The 19,070-nt window shown below is 35.7% G+C and overlaps 1 protein-coding gene across 3 annotated transcripts; it reads left to right on the top strand.

Moving 5' to 3' along the window:
• Positions 1 to 235: 235 nt before the first annotated feature.
• LOC129902125 (vacuolar protein sorting-associated protein 45 homolog) lies at positions 236 to 17,944 on the top strand. 3 transcript variants are annotated; one of them, XM_055977176.1, is made up of 14 exons: positions 236 to 501; positions 6,513 to 6,714; positions 6,861 to 6,940; positions 7,515 to 7,742; positions 7,928 to 8,053; positions 8,179 to 8,259; positions 8,349 to 8,490; positions 8,616 to 8,794; positions 11,314 to 11,469; positions 12,044 to 12,151; positions 13,670 to 13,791; positions 16,958 to 17,089; positions 17,394 to 17,504; positions 17,620 to 17,944. In XM_055977176.1, exons 1-13 carry the CDS (start codon positions 412 to 414, stop codon positions 17,452 to 17,454), a joined length of 1,707 nt encoding a protein of 568 aa, XP_055833151.1. In that variant the 5' UTR covers positions 236 to 411; the 3' UTR covers positions 17,455 to 17,504; positions 17,620 to 17,944. The 3 variants fall into 3 exon arrangements, with proteins under 3 accessions (XP_055833151.1, XP_055833150.1, XP_055833152.1); XM_055977175.1 differs by having other exon boundaries at positions 17,593 to 17,944; XM_055977177.1 differs by lacking the exon at positions 236 to 501 and having other exon boundaries at positions 6,578 to 6,714; positions 6,787 to 6,940; positions 17,593 to 17,944.
• The last annotated feature ends 1,126 nt before the right edge of the window (positions 17,945 to 19,070 follow it).

Raw genomic sequence — 19,070 nt, 5'->3', positions numbered from 1 at the left:
CCTTATTTTATTCAGAGATTTTGAGTTTGCGTAAAAGAACAATTTGTTAGAAACTATTTTCTTTAAATGAGTTTTACGTGATAGAAATTTGAATTAAGAAAATTCAATTTTGAATCTAAATATAATTTTTTTTTGTTTAAAAATTCTTTTTTTGAAGAAATTTTACGTGGTATAAATTTGAATAATGATTTCGATACGAGTAAATCACACCTAATGAAAAACCAAAATTAAAATAAGATTGGAATTTTCATGGGAATACTTAACTTAACTGGGTCGGTTCATGACCGGTCTTTAATTCCCTCCAAAGATTAGCTTAGATCTGAAACATTTTTTTTCCACTGAATTCACGAGATCAAATCCTCCGAAGAATTTTGGATTGGATTCCTGAAATCATAAAGGGAATTGAAAAAAATGGTAGTTGTAGCAGCGGTGAGGGACTATATCAATCGTATGTTACAAGACATTTCTGGGATGAAAGTTCTCATTCTTGATTCCTCTACGGTTTGTTCTTTTCTTTCCAATTTAAAGAAACCCTTTTGTCTGTTTCTTTGTTTGTGCAGATGTGTTTTGTAAATTATTAATTTTTGGTATTTATTTTATTTTTGCGAAGATTGTGAATATTACATTGAGGTTGATGAGTGTGGGTGATAATTCCAAACCCATTGGAAATTTATGAACTGAGGAAATAAGTTCTTAAATTTTGAGTAATAAATCCTGTGATCTGATGCTTTTCTTGGTTTGAGTTTATGTGTAGTTACAGATTATTATTAAATGGGTCGTTTGATGCAGAATCTTGAACTCAAAGAATGAAAAAAAAGTCTCTTGAACCCATTGGGAGCTTCAATCAGTCTATCAAATACTTCTATATTAGTTGGGTTAGCCATGTGAATCCTTTTTGTCTATTCAGGTTTATTTCATTTTAATACTAAATATTTTGTCTTTTAAGCCAACTTAGGAGTTCTTTAAAAACCAGAATTCTCTGAATAGCATATTTATGATCCCTACATAGATATACAGGTCTAACCAAAATGAAAAGACTCCTTATGAAAACAGGAACTAATCCAATTAGCTGGTATTGCTTATATGGATCCTTTTCTTTCATTGTGTTTATTTCCTTAAAGTCCGATTGATTCTACAGGATTGTAGGTCTTATGAGACACTTATTCTCAATATGATTTTGGGTCTATGTTGTCTCCTTTTTAATACCTTCAATCATCTTGAGAGGCTTTAATCAGGAAATGTTGGACTGGGAAACCAAGCTCGTTGATCTAACAAGAATTGTTAGCAATGCGGTCAATGAAACACTAAAGGATAAAGGAAGTACTCATTACTGAGGCTACATTGAGAATTTGATCATTGAGGATATGGGGGTAGATTTTGAGATGCAGACATAGTATTAATAATTCCTAATTCATTATATATTTGCCTAATACATCTGAAAAGGAGAAGAAAGCATGGATGGTGTTGTCATTGGTTGTGGTAGTGATGGAGTCATGGATATGTCATGGAAGTGATTGTAGTAAAGCAAAGATGTGCAACCCTTTCTTGTTGGTGAAGTTATGTGGTTGGATGAGGTAACTAGACTCTAGGCAATGTTTGCACACCTTACCGTGCTAGTTTGTGTTTGATAAGTTTTTGTTTATAAATTTGATATTGGAGCAGCCATTATACTTTCAAAGAGATGTAAGCTGCTGTTTATGAATTCTGAAGATAGAGGATCAAAATCTTGTTTCTTGCTGGAGTAGATTCAGGCATGATTTGGAACTTGGAAAATCTGAATGATGCCTAAGGCATCAAGAGATTCTATATAGCTGGAAGACGTATCAGGAGCTTATCAAATACAGTCACAATTTGCATTTTGGGAAGGGTGGATGGAGAAATGATAGATGTTTTATATGAAGAAGAGAAACCTTTCAGTGTTTGAAGTCCAAATGCTTATCGTTTTTGGTTTAAGGTGTAATCTAGTTGTAAAATGATATTCATATTGTAATGATTTTGTTATTTCTCTACATAGGTTGGGGTGTGAGTAGATGTTTGTACTTTCTACAGATTTAGCTCCCATTTGGTGCTTCTTACTTGTGCGTTTGAGTGTGTAGTCGACGAGCATTGTTTCGAGTGACATGACCATGATTGAAATTTCACTGTACAACTAGTACAATGTAGAGTTTTATATGATTCACTAGTAGTGAATGCTCTCTACCACAACAAGCTAAGTAAGAGGCAGCAAGGGACTTGTCACACCCTAGGCAAATCCTGCATAGGGCAAACAGGGGAGATATGCTGCGTTTGTAAGGAAATAAGCCTTAGACCCTACTGACGTGCTTTAAAGCCATGTCATTTAGATCCAAAGTGGACAATATCACCAGTGGGCTGGGCTAGTTGCCTAATAGATGAAAACCCTATAAATTCCTTTCCAATGGGGTTTCTTCTCAGTTCAATACTCTGTCTCATATTTGTTGCTTACCATGTTGGCTTCTTTTCTAGCAAAAGCTTCCTGTTCCAGAAGATTTTATGCAACCAATTTTTTAATGGCGTTAGTCTGTAGGAAGAGGGATAGAATATGCTTTATTAGGTAGGTTATGGAGACTAAATGAAGTAAAAGAGGAAACTTAGAAGGATATGATAAACGCTAAGTATGAACAAGTGGACTTCTGGAAGCCTAGCCCTGTGGCATCCGCATACAAGAATACAATTTGGAAAAAGTATGTCAGCTTTGGGAAGAATTTCAACTGTATATGTAGTTAAAAATTGGAAATGGTAAGAGAGCAAAAAACTGGTCTGGTCATGTTGGGAGATGCCAAATCAAAATTCATTTCCTGTTTTATGTTCACTTGCAGTGAACAAAGATTGCATGGTGGCGGATTGTTATGAAGATTTTACTCTTCTACAGGAATTTTTAATGATCGGGAGGTGGATGAAGCTTGTGAATCATTGAATTTATTGAGGGCAATTAAACGGGATGAGAACAACAGAGATAGGTGGTTTTAGTTGGCTGATAATTATGGTGTATTTTTTACCTTCTTACAGAAAAAAACGTAATAGTGGTGCATTCTCTGTGCAAGTTGCTACGAAAGCAAGCTGAAAATTGGAAAGCTGAGTGGCCATGGGAAGTGATTTGGAAAACAAAAGCTCTCCCAAAGGGCTTTTTTTGGCGGGGTGGCTACAAAGAATGCTTGCCTAATGTAGGACACTTAACAAACGGGTGGAATGTCATCGTGTAGCAAATGCTTTGTTTGTGAAATAGCAGGGGAAACCACTAATCATCTTCTTCTGCATTTTGACTCAACCCGACAAGTTTGGACATTATTTCTGTATGTTTTTTGGGTGTAGTACGTGATGCCAAAGGATGTCAAAAATCTAATGTCAAGCTGGAAGGAACAGAGCATCGGGAACAATCTCAAACAAATTTGTTGGACTTTCCTATTATGCATCACATGGAATATTTGGCTGGAAAGAAATAAGAGATGTTTTGAAGAAAAGAAGCTGCATTTATCTGTAGTTAAATCTGAATGTATTCATAGTTTGTTCCTCTGGTGCACCAACACAGGATGGAGAACTTGGAAGCAGAGGCGGACCCACATGGAAGGGTGAGGGGTCACGGGACCCTGTTAACTTCGGAAAAGATCTTGTATATATGTGTATATACCTTGATAAAGGATCATATATCTTGTTAGGCACCCTGAGACACAAATGTTGATTAGGTGCACTGGTCTAACTCGTTACTTAGAGCCTGTTTGGATTGGCTTATAAGTTGTTGATAAACTGTTTTCAGCATGACCAACTTAAAGCCATTTTGTGCTTAAAATAAGCTAAAAAAATAACTGGGTTTATTTGACTTAGTTTATCTAAAGCAACTTATAAGCCCAAAAAAATAAGTTGGGCTACACCAACTTATTTTTTTGTTGGCTTATAAGTTGAAAAGCTGCTTTAAAGTTCAGCCAAACAGGCATTTAGTCCCTCTTCTCAAGTGTGATTAGCAGTGTTCGAATCTTGTCGCTGCATTCTTCTTTTCATTTTTTTTTAAAAAGTAATTCAAAAAAGCATATGAAACGCATAGGTAGCGAGTTTCTAAGAGGACCTTAATGTGTAAAGTGGGTTCACATCCATCAAACCACACAATGAGACACTGTTTTATTTTTTCTCGTTTAATATTTATTTATCCAAGTGCATCAAGTTTTGTGTGTGTAAACTAAAATTTTCGACGAAGAGATGTCGTATGACACTGCTTCGACTAATATACATCCGCCTCTAGTGGTGCCCCCGTCATGTTCAAATCCTAGGTCCGCCTGATCATCTTTTTGGTTTTTGAACTCCACGATGGCAACGATATAATGAAGTCATTGTGATTGTCTTTTTTGTACACTTTTGCAATACCTTCTTGGTACTAGCTCAAATAAAATCATCTTTACGTTATTCATAAAAAAAGAGTGTTTGTGTTGCACACAACTTTCTTGGTGGAAGTTAGTTTTCTACTGTAAGGGTGTATTAGGTGTGGATTCCGGATTCTGCAGGATGGTTTACTTTGAAATTCGAGCTCTTTCCTTCTAATTAGATTTTGTCAATTCGATACATCAGTTTGGTCACTGGGTTGTTGTTGTTGTTGTTGTTGATACATCAGTTTGGTGTGGGATAGTTTTATGGAGGATAGTCTTCTTTGACATTTAAGCCTTTTCTTTTTTGAAAACTCATTTAAGGTTTTTCTTCTTCTACCTATATGTACACTCTTTTTTTAGATAGGATAAGTGTTAACTTTATTGAAATACCTGCATAAAGTGAATACCAGGAGAATTACAACCAAAAGGATGAGCCATTACAAGTTATGTAATGCACTTAGAAGTCAACAATGGCCAAGCTATCATTTACATCTGAAGGGGCCATGTTGCACCAAAGCCTAAGCAAATATACAATTGCGCTAAGAATATAATTTTCATTTCTCTAAAATTCTGTGGTTGCTGAAGAATTGTGCACCAGAAAGGATAGGAGCACCACCTTATGCCTAGAATGTTGAAGACCATATCCCAAAGCTGAGAATTATACTTGCAGTGAAGAAAGAAGTGGTTAATGTCCTCTTCCTTTTTCTTGCAAAGACAACATCTGTTGCTCAACTGAACCCCCTTTTCTGTAAATTGTTAGGAGTAAGATAAGCCTCTTTAACTATCAACCAAATGACATTTCACTTTGTATGAAGCTTTACTCCACCATATGGTTTTCCAGGGCCACAGAGGAATATGTGCAGGTTTCCAACAGAGTGTAGCAGCTCCTAACGGTGAAGGCACCTTTGGGGTGTTCCTTTCCATTTGAGATGGTCCATGTTACATTAAGCGAAGGAGAGAGGTCATGTTGTTACAATAGGCCAAGATAACTGTCAAGTTCCCAGTCATTGAGGTTTTAAAAGGGATATTCCAACCATGACCATCTCTAAAATTTGCAACTGTTGCCATTTGATTTGAGGAGAGACTAAACAGTATTGGGAAGAGTTCCTTGAGTCGAGAATGGCCAAGCCAAGTCCATCCAACACTTATAGTTACCCATTTCTATCTTTGTGTTTGCCCAAAAAATTCCACAAATTCCCTTTTTTTAAAGAACTTCCCACACATTCTGAATTTATTTCCAGATACCCAGCGCCATGGGGGAAGGGGTTGTATGTGACACCCAAGGATGCAGCATACCATATTATAGAACAATAACATTCCTCCAGAAAGTATTATGTTCATAATTAAACCTCTAAAGCCATTTACATAACAAACTTCTGTTGTGACTTTTAAATCTCGAACACCTCACCCCTAGCTTCTTATTCATTGTTGCAGATCTACTTGGCCAAGTTGGAAGCACTTTTTTCCTTGTTGCGTTGCCATAAGAAATCTCTCCAGATTTTTTCAAGCCCTTTGGACACCGAAATAGTGACAGTGTGTGTAGACAATGGGTCTAACACACTGTTAATGAGAACCAGTCTTCCGTCCAAGAAAAAGATTTTACCTTTTCCAATTTGATGGTTTCTCTTCAGACCTTTTTTCTTTTGTAGTATTTCATCCCAAATGGAAATATAACTAGCTTTAGCCCCAAAAGGAAGTCCCAAATATATGGTCAACAAATAATCAATATAACTTCCCAAAGTTTCTGCTAGAAGGTTAATATTCTGAACCACATTCTCAGGAACACGACTACTTTTGGAGTAGTTAATTGCTTATTTGTACATTCTTTTGGTAGTTAAGTTGGTAAAATATGGCCACAAATGATGTAATTCTGTTTAACTATCAAGTAGAAGCTTGACCAGAATAATAATTAATTTTGTTGGATTCTAAAGATGTTAGGTGCAAGTTAAGTTTTAGTTGATTATATCTGCAAAATGTCTTCCCACGTTAATGCTATCCATTCATAAATTGTTATTGCCAAATCAGGTGTGTTATACTTTATAAATCTGAGGTCAATTTTGTTATTGTTGAGTCTCACATCTCATTATTTCTGAGAAATGCAATACAGAGTGGTGTTTACTTTTCACTCTGGATGAGCAGGTTAGTTCTGTTAGTGTTGTGTACTCTCAGTCAGAACTTCTGAAGAAGGAGGTGTTCCTGGTGGAGCTGGTAGATTCTATTTCCATGTCCAAGGAATCCATGTCACATCTTAAAGCAGTTTATTTTCTGAGGCCAACATCAGAGAATATCCAGCATATGCGTCGTCAACTAGCTAAGCCACGATTTGGAGAATATCACCTTTGTAAGTATGTCCTCTTTAATTGGATGACACGAACAATCTGCTAATATACGGCTGTGAACTGGTATTTTTCAGAAAAACTTAGTTGCGATGCTGTTGCCAGAGTTTCTCAAGAATGACAGATTTCATATATCCTTTTTATTGCACAGTTTTCTCCAATATTTTGAAAGATACTCAACTTCATATGTTAGCCGATTCAGATGAGCATGAAGTTGTCCAGCAGTTGCAGGTATGCTTAGATTTATCATTTTCAGCTATTTTACAGGTTTTAGTTTCCTTGTAAGAAGAGCAAGGATTGTAATTTGGTTTTTGTGTAAACATCTTTTGGTTTCCAGTACAATCTTTGTGCTGAAGATTCATATAATATGCCAATATGTTTACGTTCTAAAAAAGGGGGAAATCATTCACAATCAAAAAGAAGATTGTATAGTATGGAAAAGTTTAAGAAATCATAGCTCTATCCAGAAACTGAAGATGAAGTGCTTAGACCTTTTCTATTTTTAGTGTAAACATGAATATATGGAAGACAATCTTTTATTGATGTTCTAGGATCTCTGTAAGATGGTTATAGCTTAGTACATCTTCCTATATTCTCTTGTAACTATGGACAGCTGTAGTTTTTATGCAGCAAATAGTTATACGAAAAATGTTACCTTCTCAAAAAAAATAATAATTAAGGAATCGTTGCTGATACATCTTTCTATTAGAGCTCTAAAAATTTGTTGTAGCCTGTAACTTGCTTTTAAATTTGTAGTTGAAACTAGAAATTCGCTATGTTACATGATTATTGACGTGATTTGCAGGAATTTTATGCAGATTTTGTTGCGTTGGACCCTTACCATTTCACGTTAAATATGGCCGCAAACCACATGTATATGCTCCCAGCAGTTGTAGACCCATCAGGATTGCAGCAGTTCTGTGATCGAGTTGTTGATGGAATTTCTGCAATTTTCTTGGCGTTAAAGCGAAGGCCTATTATTCGATATTCAAGGACATCTGATATTGCGAAAAGAATAGCACATGAAGCTTCTGTAAGCATGCCAATTGTTTCTTTCTTTTCCCTCAACTTTAATTGTTCGTGCTTTGTAGCCTAACAAGTTCTATTATTAGGTTTATTCCATTTTCCCTGCTTAGGGTTGAAGGTATAGTTGGTTTTGGATATTTGAGATTGGAAAAGGAAAAAGTTGAACACGTTTTTCTTTCATCCATATTGCAGAAGCTGATGTACCAGCAGGAGAGTGGCCTTTTTGATTTCAGGAGAACAGAAGTGTCTCCATTGTTGCTAATAATTGATAGGAGGGATGACCCCGTGACTGCATTGCTTAATCAGTGGACTTATCAGGTATGGGTAGTCAGTAAGTTCTCCACCTTTGTTATTTCTAACAAATTGTGCCGCCTCATCTTCTTCTTCAAGTCACCTCCAAGGTCTCACATAATGCTTCTCATTTGTATTATGTACTTCTACAGGCAATGGTTCATGAGTTGATAGGCATTCAAGATAATAAGGTCAACCTGAAAAATGTCGGCAAGTTGCCAAAAGATCAACAGGTCAAAAAGTTCTTTCCTCTTGTGTCTAAATACTACCTTGTTGTCTTTTCCACAATGATTCATTTGCTGCTGATGTTTTATGCTTTCAGGAGGTTGTACTGTCATCTGAGCAAGATGCATTTTTCAAATCAAATATGTACGAGAACTTCGGAGATATTGGAATGAATATTAAGAAAATGGTGGACGACTTCCAACAAGTGGCAAAAAGTAACCAGAATATCCAGACGATAGGTTTGTATTTGTGAGCTTGTATTGTAGCTTGGGTTGTACAGCAAGTGTTTCTGTTGCAACTCACTCAAACATGGTATTTTTCTACTAAAAAGAAGCTTCTGTTCATAAGGCTTGAATCTTTGCAGAGGACATGGCTAAATTTGTTGACAACTACCCAGAATACCGAAAAATGCAAGGGAATGTTTCTAAGCATGTGACACTGGTTACGGAAATGAGCAAAATAGTTGAAGAGCGAAAACTCATGTTGGTTTCACAGACAGAACAAGAATTGGCTTGCAATGGTGGACAAGGGGCAGCATTTGAGGTAATTTTTTCCCTCCAGGATTGAAGCATTACATTCTTATTAGTTATGGAAAAATATGTGGAGAACTTGAGTAGAGAAATACGGAAAACTTTGGTTTAGTCTTTTCTCTGTTTTCTACTTGTGGTGGTTATTTGTATCAAGTAACCTTGCAGCCTAGAAAGATATACATGGTCTAATGTGTTTGTGGTGAGCATATGCATTCTTCAACCAAGGTATGTACACTTTTGAGTTCATATTGTGCTTGTTTTGGTAACTTGTATTACTTTCACCAAGCGGGTGGAGGTGACAGGGTTACTTCGTTTCAGTAAAATTGGGAGCCAAGAGGAGGATCAGTAGGATTGGTCAGCTCCACCTGCTTGGTAAATTGATACACTAGCTATGAAGCATGTTGACAAGAATCGGGTAACCTGAATAAACAAGAAAATAATGTGGAAGCGTAATTATAAAGATTAAAGACAAAAATTGAAAGATATGTGAAATTCGAGAATAAAATCCCCAAATTTCAAGAAAAGTGCTAAGAACCCTAATTGATCTTAGTATTCAAAATTAGTGCATATGATACTAATAGAGTCAATTCAAGAATTTAGATCAAAAGTGATCTAGGCCCCTATATCAAAGAAATTAGGGACAACAATTAGTATAAGACTAATCACCTTCTTTAATTTACGAATAAGAACCAAAGATATCAAGTTAAAGAATTAATCTTACTTCTTAAAGAATTGTTCTTATAAGGTCGTAAGATAAATCCATAGTCACCACACACAAAGGTGTAAAGAAGAGAAACCTCTCAAATAATATTAATCATCATGTTGTCTTTTTAAAAAAACAAAATCTACCCCTATATATAGGGAAAATCTATTCCAAATAGAATGGAATTTAAATCCTACTTTTATGGGAATAATAACTAGAAAACTTTAAAGTAGGAAACTTTTTAAACTAGGAAACTCTGAAACTTTTAAACTAGGAATCTTTAAAATAGGGAACTTTTAAACTAGGAAACTTTGACTTTAAGCGTCCAGCTTTTTGGGCTCTCTTTTGGAGCTTCATGTGGCCCAATCTTCTTCCCTTTGTGCTTGAATTTGGACACTTCTTTCATGCTAAACATATTCTTGATTTTCCATTGAAGCCCATCAATTTTAATGAAGGTATGCCAATATGGATGCTATCACATGTACTTCAACTTTAAGGCCACATATTCGTGTTGGTAATGAGTCCAGCTAACAATGTGAATGGGGATTTGTTAAACAGCTTTTTATTATTCTTCTGTACAGTGTTTTATTTGCCTTTCAATTTTCTGGATATACCTGTTCTTCAATGTTACAAATGTTATGATTTTGGGACCAGTTAGGTGTAAATAGAAATTGTAAAGAAAGCTTTAGCTTGTGTATTAAAGAAAGCACAAATGGGAAGAGCTTTTCTGCTGTTATAATAGTTTGTCTCTTATAAGATTTTGGTTATCTGTTTGGATTATTTTAATGATCTAGGAACTTTTGGAAAGGCACTCTTGGTTTATTTACCATGTTTTTTGTTGTTTAGGCTATGTAGAAATTCTCATAAATAATGATAATACTAAAACATGTCATAACATATTGTCAATCTGTGTTGTGTCTTCATTTTTCATTTAACATTTTTGACGTAAATCCCATCACCAAACCCCTTATCTCATGGGTCAACACTGGCTTATCTACCTTCCCCCTTGATGACGTGAACTCCAATTTCAACAATTTTGTGTATCTGGTTCGACTGTGTCCCTGCCCATCCATGCTTTCTGATGCTAAACCTAAATGGTATCATAAATATAGAGTTGTATTTGCATCTAATTTTTGATATCCATCTATGAAGTAGCTATTCTATATACAACATATATAGGTTGTTTTTGGAATCTACTTTGAGATTATTAATATGTCACTAAGTTCGCTGTCCCTGAGCAATATTTTTGATTCTATAAATGATACAAGTGTTTGTATCTCCTAAAAGAAAAGACTAGGTGACAAATTTAGTTCAATCAAATATTAAGTTTTTTAATAAAAAGATATTCTGCCTTCCTGTACTAAAATAATTCACTTGCATCGTTGATATTTTCGACACTATTGTTTTCTGATAATTTCACTGCGGTTGTAACTTTAACTCTTTTTTTCTGGTGAGTTCTTAGCTTAAATCATGACTTGAGATTTATTGCAAAGTGGTCTGTTGCCATTACTATATATATGCTATTGGTACCCTGGTTGAAGAACTCTTTAAACGCAAGTTTCAAATCTTTGAAACATGTTACTTGCATTCAGATATCTGCCAAGTGAACCTATACAGTGGGACGACAAGTCTTAAACTGAACTAATTCTCATGTCAGATGCTCATAATGTTAAATGTATTGACATTTATTGAGCCACAAATATTAATTAATATGCTATTGTGCAGTTTGACTTGTCTTTTACTTAACACTAGTGACTTTAATATTTGAAAATCAGTGGAAGACAGATCTTTTTGGGTATAAATTCTTTTCTATTCTGCTATGACTACAGGCTGTGACAAATCTATTGAATAATGATAATATCTCTGATGTTGACCGCCTGCGCCTTGTCATGCTGTACGCCTTGCGCTATGAGAAGGAGAGTCCTGTTCAACTCATGCAGCTATTCAACAAATTAGCATCTCAATCGCCCAAGTATAAGCCTGGGGTAAGGAGGAGTACTATGATTGTTGCCCTTTTCAGTTTCTTTTTTGTGTTAGTCCGCTATCTTGGTTCTGTTTGCTTTTATTACCTGTATCTTACAAATTGTTCTGCCTCTGCCCAATGTTTCTCTCCTTGTGAAAGAGTGAAAAGAAGATAACTAGGACCTCACTCAGTGCCTTCTGTGAAGGCCATTTTTCTTTTAGCTAACAGTTAATGTTCTTTATTCGCTTTGTTGATTGATCTGTTCTGTTTGTGGGTGCTAAAATGTGATTGCTTCTGATGGTCGTCAAAGATATTTTGATGGCCAGTCCTTAAAGATTCTACTTCTCTGTTTATGCTATGAAGTTTGTACAAAAAGGGAAAAAAGGAGGAATAACTATTCCATTCTTTGAAAGCTTGGTTATTATGTATCATTTAAGTAGGTACAAAGTCAGTAGTCTTGTTTAGTTCATGCTCGTTGTTGGTTATGTAGGTATTGGTATCAAAGTACGTTTTCTTCTATTGTTAATCTGCACTTGATCTTACATTGACAATTTTATCTGACAAATGAAATCATTTTTATTGGTTATGGTTTGAAGCTAGTGCAATTCCTTCTAAAGCAAGCAGGAGTTGATAAGAGAACTGGGGATCTGTACGGGAACAGAGATCTCCTGAACATTGCACGTAACATGGCTCGTGGGCTCAAGGTGTGTCTAGAACTAGAATACTTTCTTTCTGTCTCTGTAATATTAACAGAAACCAGAAGTTTAATGTAATATAGGATGGTAGAAACATCCCTTCAAGCATTTGTTCTTGAGAAAAGAAAATGTCACTTGATAGTCAATTTATTGATTACTTTGGCCATGTCTGTATTTTTTAGCTTAATACATGTACGATGCTTGCAGAGAACTTAAAAAGGTCAATGATAGACCTATTTCTCTGTCTGTAAGTTCATTTTAACATGTTTTTGATTAACCGGAAGTATTTCTTAATGTTACACCAAGTAGGTTTTCTATGCACATTTACATCCATGTGTATTACAAGCACACATTAAGTGTTCAAGCAACATGCACAATCTTTTATACAGACAGGAATTTCCTGGTTATACAAAGATATAATATAAAGGCTATTTATTTATTTATTTATTATAAAGGTGAAAAAATGCTGCTGTTTTCCATAATATGCCTCTGTTTGTTTCTAATACTTGTTTTGTCCTCCAGCTTATTAACATGTCTGCCACTCTTTTTGGGATAACCCATTGTATTTTCAAAACAGAAAAAACCAATTTAACTCTAAGGCAAAGCGACAATGTAACAGCAGGTGATCAGTAACCTCTTCCCATTGTTGGCTGAAACAGCAACTACTACTAATAATAAATCTTCTATTCCTTAAACGGTTTCCCGTCACAACAGCATCACACACTGCACACCATGTAAAAGAATCCACCTTTCTCGAAATGCTAGACTCCTAATGGTTTGAGCAGAAGCATCTCACAGATGACTCTATTAAGTTAAAATATCCTCCTCCCTGCTGTGCAACTTCTGGAAGAACACCTCCTCCTCTTTAACATCCAATCCTGTAGTCTTATGAGATATAGATCCCAACTAACCTCTGAGCTGTTTTTTTTTAGTATCTCTGCCATTTGTGTTTGTTGATTTCCTTTTCTCCGAGCAGAGAATAAGTCCCAGAAATCGTCGTTAAATGAGGTATTACCATGCCATACATCAAGCCAGAAACAGATTCGATTACTGGTGCCCATCGATAAGCCGATCAACTTTGGAAAAAACTATTCTCCTTCATGATACTTCCAGACCTTGTCCCAAGGAGTTGTCACTTTCTTTGAGAACCATGTATTTTGGTCACATTCTCATAAACAGATATTTCTCCATCTCTTCAATTAACTTGTGCAATTGGTTTCTCTGCTTGTAGCATTAATATCTGCCTAGTCCCTCTTGATTAATCTAAAATATGTTCCAAAATAGAGAATCTAAGACCTCCACATTGCTTGAAATGAAATACTAAAAAGTTCAGCTACTTCATAGCCAGCAAATTTTGAACAGTTGAACATGAATGTCTTTTTTGACACTTCCCTTTCCCAGAGTTATAATGTCCCCCTGTTACAACCCCCCCCCCCCCCCTCTTTTCCCTGAAATGATTCTTACTTTACTTTCCAACACCTTCTAGATGTAGATATTAGTAGTTTACTGTTGTCTTTTTTTTCACAGGGGGTTGAGAATGTGTATACCCAGCATCAACCTCTTCTATTCCAAACTATGGAGAACATCACCAGGGGGCGATTGAGAGATGTGGACTTCCCTTATGTAGGAAATCACTTTCAACAAGCAAGGTCAGTCAGTTGAGCTGCAATGATATTTCAAATTTTACTATTTCCATAGAAGTTTCAGCCTTTTCTCTAGTTTTAGTGCCCCAAGAGAATGAGTAAGTAGTACTCTAGCCAATTGAGTTTTTATTTACAAGACTTAAGCAGTTTGACGCAGGAAGTGCAACTACTTTCATTAATAATTCTGGCATTCATGAAATCCTTCTCGTAGTATGTATCTCCGATACTAAAGCCACAATCTGTGTTGTGATTGAAATTTATAACCTAGCTATTGGAGCAATTGACAGCTTGGTGCAGCTTCTCAGGTGCTACTATCTTGATTTTATACGTCTTAAATAGGGGTCAATAGATTTCTTTGTGGTTATGCTAATGCATTGAATAGTGTTAATTTTGTAAACCAGCATCTAGTACCTCTCTCTTTTTTATCATAAGTCAATTTCCCTTGTTAACATGGGTTTGGTAGAAGCTGTGAAAAGAAAACAGAAGGCATCATTTGTTAACAGGGACTTCCTTTAGGATCTCTGTGAAGCCAAACACAGAACACATGGCTCTTGATCTCTTTCTGATATAGTATTAACCTTCACTATAGCATGCTTTTGACAAATTGATCTTGCCATAGGATTTCTTCGAGTTCAGTGTATCATGTTAGGCTTGCCTTCTATGATCAGGCAACTGTTTATGAATTCTGGGTTGATTTCAAAGTCGAGCAATCATCAAGTTAATATGTATGATTATACTATTATATAAGTGTATTATGGGAAGGCAGTCCACAAATGGAGCCATTTATAAGATATTTTACAGTTATTCTTTTTCTTCTCCTTTTGAAAAGCAAGATTTTATCAATTAAAAAGCACTAAGCTAGTGCTGAGAATAAGGTGGTTACAAAGAACTCTGTTTCTGACATTACTCTAGGGAATCAAGAATAGGTAATACTCTGATACCATATTAAGAAAATTGACCATGTGCCTAACTCAACCCCAAAAGAGCTGGCTCATGAGGTAAGACCGTAAGGATTGCCCAAAACCATATAAGAAGACCACAACACATTCCTTCAATCAATGTGGGACATTCTAAGAAGATCCATATAGCAACCTAGGATCCTATTTTGATCTCCTCTAAGTCTTGCACAATGTTTCCTATTAGCAACCAGCCTTTCTATGTGATTACATTTTCAGTGCACACTGGCAATGTGGAAAACCTTATTGTCACGGCTCAAATCTGGCACTTAGGCCGCGACAGTTCACCTGGAGTGCTTACTACCCATTAGGCGAACTCTATACGCAGAAAAATAAAGGAAAAAGAAAGAATATACAAATAATCTCAACATATGAAGATAAGTGTGAAAACGGAATCCAACTACTGAGTCTGGCATTAATCCCATAAAATGGCTAAGTCATGAAGCTACTAGTTTGCATACAAAAAACGAGAAGTACCAAGTCTGCTAAAGAAGAAGAGGCAGCCATGATCTAATGATGCTCACCTCGACTGAACTGGACTGAAGAAATCTGAATAGTTAGGTACCTGCTACTTTGTCGCCGTCTGTAGCTCCTGCACACACACAAACATCAACAAGCGTAAGTCTAAAGACCCAACAAGATCATCGGCACACCCTCTTAGCTTACCCGTGGGGCAAGTTTTAGAAATCTCTGGTAATGCAGAAAAACACATAAAGCAGTACAAGTATAAGAATAATATACGGATACTGAGCTAAATCTAAAATCATGAATACATACAAGTAATCCACCCCTTCAAGGAGTACACAGGATCTTTTGTAAGCTGTGTCAACATCTGAAGTAGTGAAATAAATTACTATATCAACATGAGAGATGCTAAAATAACTTCCTGTCAGTTGAATTATATTTTAATCACTCTGATTATAAAGAAAAGCGTTTGGCACATTGGTTAAATCCAATAAAATTTGCAAAAAAAAAAAAAAAAAGCATGGAGCTAATTTCGAAGACCCGGCCTGCTTCTGCAAATTCAAGCGTTAAACCATCCGGCCATGCGGCATTGTCTGTCAAGCAGTGTCATTCGCTATTTATATATCCGTATTTTCACATTGTTTATAGGTATATTCAGTTTAAAATATTCGATGAAGCAGTGTTGGATGCAATGTTGTGAAAGGCGATCGCCTCGTCGCCAATGGCGAGAGGCGAGGCGACCCTTCATCGCCTATTAGCTTTGTGGCGAGGCGATCTTCAAAAGTGACGCCATGGCGACAATGATGAAAAAGGCCAGAGGCAAGAAAGGCGTCACCTTTTGTATTTTCTTAAAAAACATGCGACCAATTTAGGATTTTAAAAGTTAAAAGGTAATTTTAGGGTTTTCTTTCGAAATTTGCACAGTTGCAATCTTAAACTGTGACTGCGATTGCGACTCCAACTAATCGACTCAACTAGACTTCTCCGGCGACCAGCCAGACTTTTTTGGCAACTCCAAAGTCCAATCAAAACATATTCTTCTCTTCTTCTAATTTTTTCCTTTTCAAATTTCTTCTTCCTTTGTTCTTTTTCCTTCTTCTTCTTCTTCAGACTTAAGAGTTACTTCTACCTCTGTTTTTTTCTCACTGTTTTGACTTTTGGTCTTTTTTTCTCATTCAAGTTCTAGACTTTTAGTATGTACTATCTATTTTCAGTTTTTGAATTGAAATATTTGCTAATATGTTATTACTATTGAGATTTTGATTATTTATATATGTAATTAAATATTTTGATTTTTTGGTATTAATTGGCACCGCGAGCTCCTCGCCCCTCGCCTCGCCTTGTGGCGAGGCAGGCCCTTTTTGCCTTTCGCTATCCAAAACACTGGTAGGATGACACTGCTTCGGCCAACGTGCGTCCGCTCCTGCCTTCAAGATCTGTTTGATGCAGATGCATGCTGTGTTCCTCCTCCACCCAAGGCAAAAGAAAAGCTTCTTTCTAGAGGCAGGTTATTCAATTTCGGAATGGTCGCAACCTTTGAAATGTATACCAAAACCAACTCCAGCTCCTGCTTCATCAGACCTTTAAAACTTTTTTCTCTTCTCATTGTAGTTCTCCAAACTTTGGATTCAAATGAGTTCAACTAAACTTCCTCACACTTTTAGGGTTCAAGATGAGGTGGAACCTGGACAAAAATATTATGGTGCTTGAACTATTCATGTAGCTAAAACAAAATTGTTCATCATACACAGGCCACAGGAAGTGGTGATTTTCATTGTTGGTGGGACAACATATGAAGAGTCACGTTCAGTTGCTCTTCAGAATTCTACGAACTCTGGGATTCGTTTTATACTTGGTGGTTCTGCCCTTCTAAATTCTAAAAGGTATGCTCTCCCTTGTACTCCAACCATCATTTTAATCTGGTAGTTATGGCAAAGGGTACAATAAAGACAATGCATTTCATGTACAGCCTCCTTGATTTAGCTTGAAAAAAATCTATATTTCGACATTTTTGGCTTAACTCTCACACATTGGGGTCCTGAAGCTTATTTCCATCAACTTCAGCAGATGTTTTTTGGTTGTTCTTCCTTGTCATTCCCAGTTACATTAAACTCTTCAGAAGGTTTATTTAGTCTTTGCATTCAGTTAACTGAAATCTTTTTTGCAATGTGACTGATGGACCTGTAGATTCTTGAAGGACCTTGAAGAAGCTCAGAGAATCGCTCGTATAAGCACCAATATGCTTTGAATTTTGGACTCTACAGTACGTTGTGAAAATCTGAAAGTATAGAATGACAGGTAAAATCTACATTCAGCTTGCTATCACTGTAATCATTGTACATTCTTTCAGCAGCAGTGTTATGATGACAATATCTTTCATTTTTAGTCTAAAGGGGATACTTGGATTCTGCAGAAGTACATAAAGAGCTGAGTTTGCTGATGGAAGTCCCATAAATACATTGTGTAGCCACTGTAATCATCTTCTTTCATAGCTTCCGTGTCCTGCCCAAGTGAGACGGTTTTGTGACCTGCTCATCTGTGTGCCACTTTTCATGTCTAGATTTGTTGTGTACATGTAGTGTTCTCATATTCCTGAGATGCTTCTCTTGACTAGTAGTCTTGTAGCATAACTGGGATCATGTCCCGACTGTTATTTGAAATCACAGAAAGCTTACATATGGTACAGTACATCTTACAGTAGTTTCTGTGAAGGTAGTTATTAACTTCATGTTTGTTTATTTTTCCCCTTTAATATATTTTAAGATGGCATTTTGACATGCGAAATCATGAGATAGAATTTCAAATTCTTCAAAAAGCTTAATTTGAGAATTTCATATCATGGTTTTACATTTTTCAAATACATAAATTGATCTACAAGTTCATATGTTGTAAAAATAAACCATCAGTTTATATTTACATAATTTTTTCTGAAAATATCAAAGGAGTGATGAAAGAACATGATGATATAGTTATTAATGATGTTGATCAACAAATGAGGTTGTGGCTTCCTCAATCATACATATTCTTTTGGGGAACTTACAAAAATCCACTAGTTAGGATTTAATTACTTAGATACACTTCAGTTTGCAATATTACAAATCTTATTAGATTTTGATGCGTTCAGATACATGTCTCGGAATACATGGAGTCAAAATTAGATGTTATATTTGGGGATTCATAGACAAATCTCACTAGCCTCCTTTTCATATCGCTCACCACTCTTCTATGTATCTGGTATCCATATACATGCGAATCACACCAGATATATACAAATAGATGTATTTGGTGTGTATCTAGTGTGATTCGCATGTATCTAGGATACATGACTATCTCGCTCGCCTCCCTCTCCATCTTGCTCACCTCTCTCCCTATGTTAGTGTATAGCAACAAAAATACATGTATCTAAATGTATCTTTTTCAATATAAATTCTTAATTAATGGTAAAATACATAATTATTTAAAAGTATAAATAGAATTAATATATATGATATGAATGTATGTCTAGTAAGGTAGTTTTACTCTAGTTAATTAGCCCAAGGTTTAATTGAACACACATATAAATAAAGACAAATAGAAATTACTAAAAAGTTCAAGAAATCGAAGAGTATGTCTTTTGACTTAATTCAATAAATAGTCTTAAGATTATACGAAAATGTTAACTTTTGATATATTTCAATTTATTTTATAAGTAATCGATTGGTTTTCCAGTATTCATGCATTAAATATTTTTAGTATATATATATGATATGAAATTCATGTGTAGCACACATGTAGAAAAACTAGTAATAATAAATTGTGTGAAAAGTATAACTCAAATTTGAATTCCGATTTGCAGACATAAAAATATTGTCGAAACCAAGAAAG

Source organism: Solanum dulcamara, chromosome 9, assembly GCF_947179165.1.
Source record: "Solanum dulcamara chromosome 9, daSolDulc1.2, whole genome shotgun sequence".
In the NCBI taxonomy this organism is placed as follows: domain Eukaryota; kingdom Viridiplantae; phylum Streptophyta; class Magnoliopsida; order Solanales; family Solanaceae; genus Solanum; species Solanum dulcamara.
The sequence above is the reverse complement of the archived record's forward strand: the minus strand, read 5'-3'. Positions and strand labels throughout refer to the sequence as shown.